The sequence below is a fragment of the Sphaerodactylus townsendi genome, linkage group LG08, assembly GCF_021028975.2.
Source record: "Sphaerodactylus townsendi isolate TG3544 linkage group LG08, MPM_Stown_v2.3, whole genome shotgun sequence".
NCBI lineage: Eukaryota > Metazoa > Chordata > Lepidosauria > Squamata > Sphaerodactylidae > Sphaerodactylus > Sphaerodactylus townsendi.
Window position 1 is genome coordinate 89699930 of NC_059432.1, and position 14670 is coordinate 89714599.

Below are 14670 nucleotides of genomic sequence, written 5' to 3' on the forward strand. Positions count from 1 at the left end.
CATCAGAAATACCCCCCCCCCCCCCCCCGCAATAATGTCAGTCCCGCTGTCTGCAGGGCAAGGTGCCCCCCTCCCTTTGCAAGCGGTGGGTATTACAAAAAGAAAGCAGCCGGGCCATTCTTTCCCAAGCCGCGTGCAAAGCGCCGACTCCAAACTATGCAAATCCTCCCGCGGCGCGCCCTCCTGCCTCCAGGCCTTCCTGGCTTGGGTGGTAAAAGGGAGGCGGAGCTTGCCTGGGAACGCCGCGGCTGAGCCTGCCCCGAGCCCGGGCGCCTGGCCCAGCTGAGCTCCGCCCCGAATCGTGCAGCTGCTGGCCCGGAGCGTTTCAGGAAGCCGTATTTAAAAGCGCACCCGCGGAACGTGTGAGCGGTTTGGCGGTGGAGAGCGGGAGATGGATGCTTCGTCCCGGGCGGAGCGGCAAGCGGGGACGGCCGGCGGAGGTCCGTGAGCGCCCCTCGGCTCCGGGCTTCGTTGCTCTCCATTGTCAGCTCGGCGGCGGATCCCCAGACCCTCCCGGGCTCTGCTTCGCATTGTTGGAACGGCGCGCGTCTTTGCAGCTCTCGGGTAACTTCCCGGCGCTTACGCTCGAGTTCTCGTCTCTTTGCAGAGGATTGGAAAGAGTGCATGAATGAAACCGAAGGCCGGGGGGGGGGGGGTTATATTATTACTGTCTTTATTGTTATCGTTGCTGTTATTATTTTGCAGCGCCTTTCCTCCCTCGGGCGCGCTTCACCGGGAGTAAGACCCCGTTGTGTTCGATGGAGCCAACATGCCTCGGAGCAAGCCGGGCTTCCCTTCGAGAGAGGGGTCTCTCCCCCCCCCCCCCTTTGTGTCGGTCGGCTTTGTGGCAAGTCTCTTGGCGCTCCGTATTGCTTCCAGAGAAAATCTCTTTTGGATCTGGAAGGCAAATGCACCAAGCGGAGGCGCTTTTCGAGTGCATCCGCTGTCCCTAAGCGCGTTTACTTTGCGGCAAGCCTCACGGAGCTGGAAAAGGCTGGCTTCGCAGGGCGCGTGCCCTGCCGCTATGGGTCTGGCTGCCCTTCTCCAAAGGAGGAACTGCAGTCAGCTGGAAGGCGCAGCACCGGGCGGGGTGGAGGCTTATGATGATTGTCGGCAGGAATGGAAAGTTGCGGGCTGTCCAGGCCGACCTCACCCCGCAGCTGCGCCTCTCCCGGAGTGGAAACTCAAGTTCTGTATGAAATCGGACTGCTTTGAGAGTTTTAGTCCAAAGACGACTATCCCTTAGGTGTGTTCTGTGCTGTGAAGGAAAGGTCCCCCTACATGAATTGAAGCGGAGCAGGGTTTTGTTCTCACACCTACTAACCTGGACCAGAAACCCTCACTTTGCACATAATTGTGTGCTGTAAGAGTGCCGGGGGTGGAGGGAAGGATGAAAAATGCCTTGAGCAGGTTGCATCCCCCCTCCGAAAGTCCACTTTTCATGCCTTGTTTTCCTCCAGCGTGGCTGTGGCATGACACCAGTTTCAGGAAGCGTGATGCATGATGAATGTCTGGAATGTGACTTAGGAACTGGTGATGCTGTTCCCTCCTGGAACGAGTCATCCTTCTGTCTGAATGATCTTATGCCCCCTTACAGGATGTATAATTTGCCCCTTAGGATGGTATTTTTTTTTGGGGGGGGGGTGCATTTAGGAAGCAGCCTCACACCCAAGTTTGCCTCTCCTGTCTGCTCCTCTAGAGCGCTGCAGAAGCTAACTAGGCCTGTAGGGGGCAGGCTAGTTCATGTGTTGAGACACTTGGGAGCCGCTGAGTTGGGTGCGTGAGTCTGACTAAATGAATGACAGAGGGCATGTGGAAATGCGAAACTTTTTTTTTAAGGCTTGAAAGGAGGGGTGACTAAGCAGTTCTGAGACTCGCCAAGTCATGTCTGCGTTGGCTGGGCTCCAACTTTTATTTAAAGAACCTGTTGCCTGAAACTTCCTAATTCACGACCTAGTTTGAGCCTCTTTGAAGAATTTGGATTTAGGAGACTCAAGGTGGCTTACAAGATCCTTTCCCTTCCTCTCTCAACAACAGACACCTTGAGAGGCAGGTGGGGCTGAGAGAGTTCAGAAGAACTGTGACTAGCCCAAGGTCACCCAGCAGGAATGTAGGAGTGCAGAAACACATCTGGTCTACCAGATAAGCCTCTGCCACTCAGGTGGGGAGTGGGGAATCAAACCTGGTTCTCCAGATTAGAATCCACCTGCTCTTAATCACTGCACCAGGCTTGTGTAGTGGACAGGTGCCACCTGCTCATATGCTCATATGCTCCTTCTGTTTTGGGCAGCATGGTTAGTTTTGGACAGTGAGAGAGAATCCAGTGGGTACGAAGGACATTGTGTGTGGGGGAGGGAGTGATGAACCCAGTGACATCAAGAGAATATGAGCAACTAAGGTGTGTCTGTGTGTCTGTGTGCATGTATGCGTACGGAGGACTGCAAGGATCCAGTTCAGTGGATGGAAACATAAGAAGAGGCGTCTTATCATGCTGTATGTGTGAGAAAAGGCTTGAATGTTTCTTCTGGGAACTAATAAATGTGGGTTGTAGCTGACCTCATGTGCTTTGGGGCTACCCACAAAACCAGTAAGAGGGGAAGTGGGGGTTGCTCCTCTGTGTGTAGGTGTGGAGGAGGGGGGAAGTGGGTTTATTGTATGTCAGCCTTGTGTAACCGGAAAGATTAATGGCCATTTCTCCCCCTCTCTTGCTCTAGGCTAGCTGTAGCAACTTGCAAAGCGGAAGTGGGGAGGAGGCAACTTGGAAGCCAATGGAGATGGAGCAGCCTGTGTGCGTCGCGCCGGAGCCCCACTGCCAGGAGATGCAGTGCTCACCTCCCGAAGTCTTTGCTCCACCGCTGAGGATTCCTGAGAAGATCCCGCCCATCAAACCTTGCTTTAAAAAAAAGCAGCAAGGGCAGAAGAGGCTGGACACGGACACGCTGAGGGCTTTGCGGCCCATCTTCACCAGTTTGCTAGGGGCTGGTACCCTAGATGGAATCTTTGTGCCACGGGGGCAGAACGGTGGTCATGGCAACTTGTGTGAACCTGTTTCCCAAAAGACTGTGGGCGTCGCTGCCCCATGTCCACAACCAGAAAACAGCATAGCCATGTTGCTGTCGGGAGCTCCCGATGTTCAGGGACAGATATCCAATGGACATTCTGAACAGGACGTCCAGGCTGGGGAGCAGGTCTTCCCGCCTGTCACCTCTCCTGTTACTGAGCCGTTCCAGGACCGCTCTTTGCATGCTGTCTCCAGTGATGCTGCTGCCTTTCTTTCCAGCCCTGAGAAGATACTTGAAGGCTACCCTCCAGGGGTGCTGCAGGGCAGTAACATCTCCCTGGCCCCGTGTGACTCAAAGCCTGCTGATGGGTTTGGAGCTGGACTCTTCCAGAACAAAAGTGAGGAGGCTTCTCTTGACCTGGTGTTTGAACTGCTGAACCAGCTGCAATATCACACCCACCAGAAGGACGAGGTTGACATCTGTGTGGATTTTCTACAAGGGGTTTGTGGTTTGGGTAGCGACTGTCCCCAGCATCACACGGTCCTGCCCTATCACTGGCAGGTCAGGAGGACCACTAGCCAAATGTGGCAGAGCGTGACCAATGACTCGCAGGAACATCTGGAAAGACTCTACTGCAATCCAGACAACGACAAGATCAAAGTCAGATATCGGTAAGTGAGGGACCAAGGTGGGATTGGAAATCTAATTACCCTCGGGATGAAACCATGTTTCTCCAAGGTCCATATTTTTGCATCTTTCCTCTTACCTGGCGCTGGATCTTTGCCCTATTGTCTACAGGTAGCAAATCTTCAGGGAGGGCTTTCCCTTCTATTCCAGAATATCTGCTCACTATCAAACAGACCTGAACCAACCAAGTAAAAAAGAAATAATTCTGCAAATATAAAACCTGTGCTAGAAATCGCTGAAACAATTGCAGTGGGAGGCAACTGAGTTGTGCTGATTGATGTAATCTCCAGGCTTTTGACTTCCGTCCCAGTTAGACTTGTTGGCAGGAATTTTTGACAGTGGTTGGCTAGAAGAAGCCAAGTCGAGCCTTGATGCCGGGTGTTGCTTCATTCATGGGATATCCAGGGCCAAACTAGGTTGATATTAATGAAAGCTGCCCAGCTAATTTGGGGGTGGGGGTGTTTACAGTACTGCAGTAGCCTGCTTTTGAGTGTTTTGAAGATAAAGGCTGGATCCCCTGGGTTAATGTGTAACATGACATATGTGCCTCTGACTCTGCCTTATGCTGCATCAGACCATGGGTCCATCCAGGTCAGTATTGTCTGCAGCAGCTCTCCAGGGTCTCAGGCAGAGCTCTCGAGAGCCAGCGTGGTGCAGTAGTTAGGAGTGATGGACTCTAATCTGGATACAACTGGGTTTGGTACCCCACTCCTACACGTGAATCCTGCTGGGTGACCTTGGAACTAGTCACAGTTCTCTCAGAACTCTTTCAGCCCTACTTGTTTCACAAGGTGTCCGTTCTGGGGAGAGGAAGGGAAGGAGTTTGTAAGCCACCTTGAGTCTTCTTACAGGCAAGAAAGGCGGGGTATAAATCCAAACTTTTCTTCTTCCTGTTGGATTTTTTTTAACTGGAGAGGCAGGGGATTGAACCCAGGACCTTCTGTATGCCAAGCTCTCCTACTGAGCTACATCTCCTGTTTCTGACAAATTGTGGGGACAGGATTAAGGGAAGGCAATGGGAAAAGGCTGGTGTGGTGTGTATGTTTGGTAGTCACTTGTTAAAACCTTGGTGGTGTTAAAGTTTGCTCAGTTATGTGAACAAACCATTGCATAAATAGAACAGACCTTTCACACTAGGCTTTGAATAATTGTATTTATTCACTTAGTTTATACCTTGGCTTTCTCCAAACCAAGGCTACTTACACCATTCTCCAAGTTATACTCACAACAACCCTGTCAGGTAAGCCAGCCTGACAGCATATAGCTAGCCCACAGTCACCTAGCAAACTTCCATAACGAAACGAGGATTCAAATCAGGGTCTTCCAGATCCTAGTCTGATCCTCTAACCATTAAATCTCACTGATTTCCCCAGAGTATCTGCTCTCTAGTTCCCACGCTTTTCACTGCTAAAATAAACTCTGTGTGGAAAAGAAGAAATTGAGTTTGGATTAATATCCCACCTTTCTCTCCTGAAAGGAGACTCAAGGTGGCTTACAAACTCCCTTCCTCTCCCCACAACAGACACCTTGTGAGGTAGGTGGGGCTGAGACAGTTTCAAAGAACTGTGACTAGTCCAAGCAGTAGGAATGTAGGAGTGCCGAAACACTTCTGGTTCACCAGATAAGCCTCTGCCACTCAGGTGGAGGAGTGGGGGATCAAACCCAGTTCTCCAGATTAGAATCCACCTGCTCTTAACCACGGCACCACGCTGGCTCTCCTGCTCATGGTGTGTTGCAGTGACAGTGAAGGGTTAACAAATCCATATTAAGTGATACAACTGTGTGTTTCACTTAGATTATGCCCTGCTACTCTCTCCAGTTGTAGCAGTGCATAATCAAAAGCCCAGTTTATTCCCATGGAGAGGGTTATTGGCACAAACAGCTCTTTGCCAGTGCAGTAAAGGGGGGGGGGTCCCTTTGCGGGTCTCCAGGGTCAAGGCAGTCCCAGGATGTTCATAACTCTATAGAGTTAATGAATGACCCAGTAACTGCTAAATATCCACTGGGAGGGGCAGTCACCCCACAGGTTTGAGGAGTGACAGGCATGGGGCGTGTTTGGAAACGGAAGGTAAACATTGCTTGGATTCCTCTCTTTGTGTGCCAATTGTTGGATAGGGTGTGTGTGTGCAGGCGAGTGGGGGTCAAAGAATCAGGATTTTTCCCCTCCCCCTCATGCTGAAAGAAACATGGAATGTCTCTTTCTAGCCAGTTGGCAGAGGATGCCAAGAGAAACCCCCTCGAGCTAAACGAGCTTCAGCTTATTTTTTCCCCAAATGTGTTTTCTTCTGCTACGACTGCCATTTTCCTGTCAAAGCAGCTGTGCTGTTCTGGGGGCTGCGATTGCCCACATTCTTCTCCCTCCCCCCCTTAGAATTGGGCATTGGTGCAGAACAGACAGTTCATTGGCTCCGAAATGCGAATGCACAACGTACACTTTTCCCCAATTCCTTATGCGTTTGTTTGCATCTAACAACGTTAAGTAAGCAACTGTTGCAAAGACTTGAAGTCATGTGTCCCCTTGGGTAGACAGTTGGCACAAGCCGAGGACGTCTAGCGACGCCAAATAGCTGCATTGCATGAACTCCCCAAAAGCTGTGTCCTGAAATTCTCTGTGACATCACAAGGGATGTAGCACTGCGCACTTATCTCTTGGTTGCCTTCTGAGTCACTGCTTGACCTCCTTGTGCAGCTGAGCACTAGTCTGACAGGCTGGTGAACAGAATTGAGGATGGCCAACTGAGCAAAGATGGCAAAGGGAATCTCATGGCACCATGTTTGTATCTGGCAGTGGGAGCTGTGGTTTCAGTTGCAGCGATATAGAGGAGGGCTTTTTTTTAAGCTGGGGGGAGGGAAAGGAGGCATATAATAGCTGGAACAGCTGGTTGACTGAATAGTTGCCTGAGGATGTCATGGAATCTTTTTTTCCCTCGCCCCCTGACATTTGGAAGATGCTGAGTGAACATCTGTCACAGATAGCTGAGATCTGGAGAATCTACTGATGTGGTTCCTGATGGCTTTTGTCGTATCCCTAGTCTCGGGTATGCACTGTGGGCTACAGTACACCTGATAAATGATTCAACTAGCAACTTTTTTGGTGTTTTTTTAAAGAGCTTTGGTTTGGTTTTTGGTTTTAAAAGTCAGCCAGTACCAGAAGGGAGGGGAAAGACGGAATGTATGTCTCTTTTCCTGCATGTCAGGATCTCAAGTTCTACGTCCATGCACAGGTGGTTTTACCTCTGAGTAAGGTCTCATTTAAATGCAGTGGGCTTATTCCAATGACAGGATGTGGTTGTTGACGCAACTGCGCAGGCTTGGTTGCAAACAAAAACACCACATCAGATGTTCAACTTCTCTTACACAAGAAGAAGAACTTGTGCTCAGGAGAAAGGAAAAAAGCCACACTTGGATATATGTTACAAGGTCTTCACCATGCATGTAGTTATCATGCATTCCCTGAGAAGAAATTCTTTCCTTGTAGGGAAACTTTGATATTTAATTTGATCCTAAGATGCAGCATTTTCTGTTGTGTTGTTCTACAACACTTAACTGTGCCTATCTGTACAATGTTCTTCCAGTCAAAGCCTGTTGATTTCAGTGGGGTAAAGCTGGAGTAACTCTATACAGCAATTCACTGCAATGGTCTGTCACCTCCATCTCTGGAGTTCCTGTCTGGTTTATTTATTTTATTGGATTTATATCCCGCCCTATCCCCGGAGTTAAACATTCTGTAGAAAGGCATTTGCCTTGCTTCCAGATAGACTCCTCATAAAATCTATACCATAGTGAACATCTTATAGCATTGTACTAAAACATAGCTGAATAATGATCAGATTTCCAGATAAGTGGGATAATAAATTTTAAACCAAGTGGAGGTGCACTTGTTTGTTTAAAAACCCTTGTCGGAAGGGTCCAAGTAGATGTGACTACATGTGCTTAGGAACTCAGAATTGTATATTTGTTCTATTCAGTCATGGGGAACTTTGTACAAGTGTGTGTGGGGGAACACTGGAGCAGTGTTGCAGCTGTTGAGAATGTATACAGTTCTGACTTTAAGTGAAGCTGGCAAATACATGAGGCCTGGTGAAGTTTCTCATGGTGTGTAGATGCTTCTTAAATTCAGTAAAACATTAATCCAACTGAAACTTAAGAATTCAACCTCCAGAAGCCATCAATCATCTGGGGGCTCTAGTGAGCCGTGACTCATCCTAAGGTCTCATGAAAGGACTATGTATGTCCCCTTTATTCTGTGTTGGGAGGAATACATGACAGGTTCTTCCTCCTAGTGGGTTTGGTCCTCTCCAGCAAACTACCCAAAGTTGTCTTCTGGAGTGGGTGAAGATTCCAACTTCCAAATGCTTTCAGCTGTGAAGATTATAGTCCCCCCTTTGTTGTTGTTGTTGTTGCTTTCTTCTCCCACACACCTTAATTTGCTTCATTTATCTTCAGCCTTTTTTATTAAGTCTTACGAATACTTACAGGCCTTAACTATTTGGAGTTTGGTGACTGGACAAACTCTTATGAAGCAACATCTTTGTAGAAGTTTTGTAGAAGGTCCAGGAATGCTTGGACATACCTTCTGTGTGCCAAGTTGTCGTACTTCTGTCAAAATAGTTTCAAATTCTGGGCTTTCGGACATGGAATTGCCTTGGTCCTATGCAACTCTTTATGGTGAGCTAGTGGTCGCTGCAACCTGGGTTTTCCTTTTCTTGCAAGGCAGGGCTATTCCTGGCAACAAGAAGCATGGGACATCCAATCCCAACATGCTGCTATGAATGATTTGAGTATGTTGAGGTGCCTGGTTTGCATGGTTACCACTCTTATTTGGCCTAAAGCCATTCACCTCTTTTGGTCAGACTAGTTTCAGAGGTCTATCTGTATAAGACTGTATGCAAGAAGGAAAACCAAGTACTAGCAGTCGGGACAAGTCAAGAGTAGACAAACAGAAGTCAGCTTTGGATGGCAACCAACAGGGGGTAGCTGTTTATTTCTCCTTTGCTTTGAGTGTAGCTTGCGTGGCACAGTGACCCATCATTGCATTCTGCAGCCATAATATCTTCATTGTTCTGTCCTTCCAATAAGTTCACAGTTCTGGGCCTCTGGCCCAGCTGGTTACTAAGGAATGCCGACTCCGTGGTCTACAAATAGTTCATGTTTAAGATCTTGCCGCTGAAGTGTTCTAAAGTTATGTACGTATATATTTGTGGAGGATATATGTAACTCCTTCTTTTTCTCTTCTCTTTACTTCAGGGTTTTGTTCCCTTTTCATTTTGAGCCCTACGACAATAATAGAAGTTGAGCAGGTGTATAAACTCATATGGGACTCACTTGTTTCCATAGTGTGTTTACAAGAAGAGATCTTGCTGAATTGCCTTCTGGATATTGTCAGGAAAGTTCATAACATCAGTCACTACTGTTTAGCTTGCAGCCAAATATACTTTTATTTCTTCTATCTCTGCTTGTGTAGGTCAGCGATTACTCATTCACGTGGCCTGGGTCCATCAGCAGGTTCCAAAAACATAAGTTTTCAAGCTATCTGTGGAGCATATGGCGCAGAAGTCTAGGCGACTGTTCCTTAACACAGTGCCTATGGCATTAACTGATGTGTTTCCTGGTATCCATTTGTGTCTTCTCCAAAGCAAAGAGCTAGTCCTAGGTTTCTTCCACACCATTGGAGTTGCTTCAGAACAGCCTGGAAGGCTCCACCTTTGATGCAGGGAAATGACACCCTCCATCACAGGAAGATGCTTAGAACTGTTTGAAATTCTAAGGCAGACCTGGGCATTATACGGCCCGCGGGCCACATCCGGCCTGCCGGATGACCCTGACTGGCCCCCCTGCTGTGCTGGGGAGCAAGGTGCCTTTGAAAGCCCCACAGAAGCCGGTTGCCTTGGCTGCCGGCTTCTGCGGGGCTTTCAAAAGCGCCTCGCCCCCCTGCCTTTTGGCCTGGCCCTCCACAATATTTTCTGTTTCTTATGCGGCCCCATGGAAAAAATAATTGCCCACCCCTGTTCTAAGGGTTTTTTGACTGGGCCCAATCCCTGTGGCTGCCACTTTGTAAGGGTCCTTTCCCTCAGCCCTTCTGTGTGGCAGCTATCTTGTCATGGTGCACTGACTTCCCAAAGTAACCGCAGGTTCAGAAGGATTGGGGGCACCAGTTCTAGACCTGCACGCCCCTTGTTGAATTAGGCTACTTTGTCTTTACACAGAAAAAGAACATGTTCTCTCCCCGCTTGGGACTTTTCTGCCTTATTGTGAGTGGCCCATAAATAATTTGTTACTCCATAACTGGGCCTTCAGAGGCCTTGTGCTAGTAAGCTTTTCATAGCCAAATGTAGTAATTCCATTTTCTGGCAACATAAAATGCAGACAGACACTTGTGTTCAGACTGTGACACTTAGCCACAAGCATTCTCAGAAAGGGTGTCCTGTTCACAGTAGACTATCTCTGTAAAGGGCCATCAGATTGAAGAAGCTGAGTGGAATTGTCTTTCATTTAACCTCCCCTCTGTCCATGTGGCATTGCCTGCACTACCAGAAATGTCTTCCTCCTATACATTTTGGGCTTTAAAGTATGGAAGTGTACACTTAAATCCTGTTAGGAATGCTTTAAAAATTCTAGAGTTGTATGCAAGTTTTTCACTTCTTCCAACACCTTTCTGGACTTCAGAGTTGCTGTCCTCTCTCTCTCCCTCTTTCCCCCCCCCCCCCAATAGTCCCAATGTGACTTCCCCAGGTGTTTCTGCAAAGGGGAAAACCCATTTATATGTTGTTGTGTTTTTACCAAAAGAAAGTATCCTTCTTGTGATTGACTAGCTTGGCTGTTCTCAAAATTCACTTAGCTGGGAGACTCTTAAGATCTTTGCTTTCTGAATTTTTTCCCCTCTAAGCGCTGTGATTGTGAAAAGATTGCTGATGTGTTTCAGCAGATTTCTGGCTCCCCTTTATGCCCTCCATTTCCATATGAAACAAAATTAATTGCTTTTATCTGCTGTGCAGATCTAGGGAAGTTGAGAGAGGCACCTGTAGAGGAGTCGCATGAATTCTCAACAGGGCTCGGGCTCTTCTTAATTCCTGTTACTATGTAGATAAGACCTGAGGAAGCAGCTGTCACCTGGTTTCAGGTCTAGGTCAGCTTGTTCCCTGAAATACAGCATGTGTTTTGAATGGGAAACTATAGGTAAACCCAGCAATTTAATTGAACCATTATAAAGAGCTCTCCACCCAAGCAGACTGAATAGCATGCTTGCTGATTACATTTTACTGCTTTTTAAAGCATAATAATTTCCAGTCAGTCTGCTTAATCCAAGAGTCAGGCTGTATGGGATGGCAGATGTTTCGTATGGTTAAATGCAAAACAGCCTAGTAGCATTGAAAGGAGAGGCGTTCTGACTTAACAAAAGGGTCCGTGGATCTTTCCTGAGCTTCAGTTTATCTGCATGCAACTCTCCAAAGACTTCGCCTATCTGAGATCATTTGTGGTAGCTGAAATCTGCTATGGGGGATGCGGCAATTTTAAAGCTGCCAAATCTGGATTAGGAGGTTTCTAGAGGCTTTGCAGATGGAGGCCTGGAGATTGTGGAGTTTGGGTCAGGACCTCAGTGGGGTATGATCCCTTAGAATCCACCTTCCAAACTAGCCATTTGAGAATTGATCTGTGTAACCTGGGGATCAGTTGTTATTCTGGGAGATCTCTTCCTATCACCTGGAGAACCTCAAGTCTAGGCAGCATGTAAAAAAGGAGGCTAGAGCAGTGGTGGCGAACCTATGGCACGGGTGCCAGAGGTGGCACTCAGAGCCCTCTCTGTGGGCACGCACAGAGTGCCCCCCCCCACACATCTAGGCTGGCTTGGACAGCTGGGCTCAATTAATAGCATTAAACCTAAGATCTAGTTTTGGGGAAGCAGCGTAGGTAACCCTGTTAAGTGCTGTTAAACCCCACTGATTTTCATGTGAAGAACTAAAGCATGATCCTTTCCTGGGAGTAAGCTCGGTTACTGGCTATGGGGCTTGCTTCTGAGTAAACCCTCCTAGGGTCGTGATTCACCCATTGGAAGAGTTGCATGGTTGCTTCAAAGCAAAGCCACCGACTACCACCAAGCTTACTCCTGAGTAACGCACGCCTTGGAGCCAACCGTTTTTTTTAAACTAAAACCTCAGGATTCAGGTTAAATTGCTGTGTTGGCACTTTGCGATAAATAAATGGGTTTTGGGTTGCAATTTGGGCACTCGGTCTCAAAAAGGTTCGCCATCACTGGGCTAGAGGAAGGTGAGCACAGAAGTGTAAAACTGGACCTCAAGCTTCCACTAGCTAATCTTTAGGGTGGTTCTGAGAGTACCATTTATTTTATTGCTTTGTATTGTGATTATGTCTTATCTTAGTAACTAGTTTCTACCTTGGATTTGCAAAATAGTGGGTGTGTGCATCTCTTAAATAAAATCTGGCTTTTAAATCAAGCCTGTGTGTGTGTATGTGAGCCATCAAGTCACAGCTGACTTATGGTGACCCCGTAGGTTTTCCACAGCAAGAGATGTTTGGAATTGGTTTGCTACTTCCTGCCTCCACGTCACAACCCTGGTATTCCTTGGAAGTTGCATATCCAAATACTAACCCTGGCTGACCCTGCTTAGCTTCTGAGATCTGATGAGATTAGGCTAGCCTGGGGCTATCCAGGTCAGGGTGCACAGCAGGTTATACATAGTATAACATGTATATCCTGCTGATCATGGTGACCTATAGGAATGATGATCTAAAACATACTGTCTAAAGGTGCACATGGAAGCCTAGAGCAAAGAACCAGCTGTAGCATCAGCGACTGCATCTTTTTATTGGTGCAATCAAATGCCTTCTGGTTGAACATCAGCCGTCTCTAATCAGTACTGAATGGTAACGAAAACTGGCAGTCCAGTTACTTGCAATGGAGTGTTGTGGACTCAGGGATGATCTTCTTTGCATTCTGTATATGAAGAATATCTTATTGTAAGGGATTCAATGATGTTGATGGTGAAGTAACCTTGAGTGCATTCCACAGCCCGGGCGATGGGCCAGATGCATCGGCGGAGACTTTATCTTTGCGCGGGAGATGAAGCCTCTGTTCCCATGGGAAGCAGGAAGGGGGGATGGGGTGACTGGTATTATAACCTGTGCTTCTGGCGGGAAGTGTCATTCCTGCCACCGCGCAAATTTGAGCTTTCTAAGATGTCTTAATAAATGGACTTTTACTCCCAAAGCCTTTTATTTCTGCGTCTATGGAATTCCTTACATTGTGGCAGGAATCTTAATTCATCTATATTCTTGTGCAGTGGACCCTCTTGGTTCATTGCGATGGAGGTTGAATTTTTTACTCGCCCGAGGAAGGTGCGGTGTTAGCCCCCAAAGAGGGTCTTCGACCTTCCCTTCTGGATCTGGAGGAACCAGCAGGAGAACGGGCCTCTTTGGTGGCTCTTTTCCGCCCCTCGTATCAGCACGAAGTCTTCCTTTACTCCGCTGGAACGAGGGACGCGACCCGGCATCTAATGCATGGGACTTTGACATGTCGCTTGGGGCGCTTAGGCTGTCCATGGATCCCGAGCCTGTGGATTCCATCTCTACCCTGCTTTAGCGGTGGATTACAAACCTCAGATGCAACCTGTCATGGAGGAGACGGTTTGACCCACCTTTCATAAGCAGCAAACCCAGGGAATCCATTAAACGACATTCCTGGACTCTTTATTTTGCGGATCGCTCAAAGAACCACCGCGGGCATTGCACTGGGGCTCCGCCCAAAGGACACCGGACTAAACTCCGGTACCATTGGGAGAATTGCATCCGTACCGCCTCTAATCGGACTCCCCTAATCCCGGCCCAGCCATCAGCACCTGAGAGTGCCTCGAGGGGAGCCACCGCGGCCCTACCGGCGGCTCACAGTGCCTCCGGTGGCCCCGCTTCCAGACGCAGCGGTAAGAGTCCTAAGAAAGCCTGCCTTCCCAGCCGACCGCTTCTCTCCCATCGAAAGAGAGGACTGGGGATACAGGAGAGAGTGGGACGACCAAGTGATGCCCAAGCCGCATGGAACCGTGAACGCCAGCTATGGGAGGAGGAACGAGGCACAGATTGCAGCAAGAGCTAAAACCTGCAGAGGGACCCAGAACAGCAACGCTTAAAGAGAAGTTCAGCTTCGAGAGTTGGACCCGCGGCTAAAGGAAACGGGCGCTCAAGCGACAATATGCCCACGAATCGGCGGTCAGTCCATGATAAAGTCCTGGAACAGTCCAGACTGGATTTAACGGTAAGCGGCCTGGAAAGCGTTTGTAGGCGTTTCCGCGCACGCGAAAGTGAACTTCACCGAAGCCCTTAAACGGGACGAACTGGTTAAGTTAGAGCGGGGAAAAACGTTGCTTTGCATGCTAATTCAAGATGCATTGACCGCATAAAGGGAGAGGAGCTGGCTGGCGCTGGAGAGGGAACTAAGGAGGCAGCGAAGACCAGGGGGTCCCCGAAGTTGGAGTCTATGCTGTTACCGATCAAGCGCCGGGTGCCAGGGGCCCATTACCTGGGTCCTGCCACCCAAACGCCAGCGGCACCGGCCAGCCTGACTCCGACCCCCCGCATAACAGCTGCCTGCCCAACCTGCTCGCCAACCAAGCGCAAGCTTCACCTCCCAGCGAGCGCTTAGAGCCGCCGAACGGGAATTTTACTATCGGCCTCGATACCAGCCTGCTTTTGATGGGACCGCCTCCAAACTTCCCTACTCTATCTTGCAACTCAATGCCCACTTGGAAGACTAGTGATGATCTATACCGGGTCTGTGAACGGCGAAAAAAACCACGGGACATCGGCTCAGTCCTGGATGGGGCAGCAGCTGGCCTTCGTTAATTGCCGGATTTGCAGGGCATGAGGGACTCGTACGAAGTGCCCGCATTCCTCCAAGCTTTAAGAGGCTGGCCAAGATCCAGGCGAGGAATGAAGCTATTCAAGACCATCAAAACCATCCAACCGCAAGGCA

The 14670-nt window shown here is 48.7% G+C and overlaps 1 protein-coding gene across 2 annotated transcripts in view; it reads left to right on the forward strand.

Annotated features, from left to right (window-relative positions):
- Positions 1 to 305: 305 nt before the first annotated feature.
- LOC125438286 (TCDD inducible poly(ADP-ribose) polymerase) overlaps positions 306 to 14670 on the forward strand; it is a 34375-nt gene continuing 20010 nt past the window's right edge. Inside the window, exons 1-2 of one of the 2 annotated variants that reach the window (XM_048506626.1) lie at positions 306 to 565; positions 2705 to 3673. In XM_048506626.1, coding sequence (XP_048362583.1) covers positions 2769 to 3673 — 905 coding nt within the window. In that variant the 5' untranslated portion in view covers positions 306 to 565; positions 2705 to 2768. The remainder of the gene's footprint in view (positions 566 to 2704; positions 3674 to 14670) is intronic. The other variant, XM_048506625.1, reaches the window with a different exon arrangement.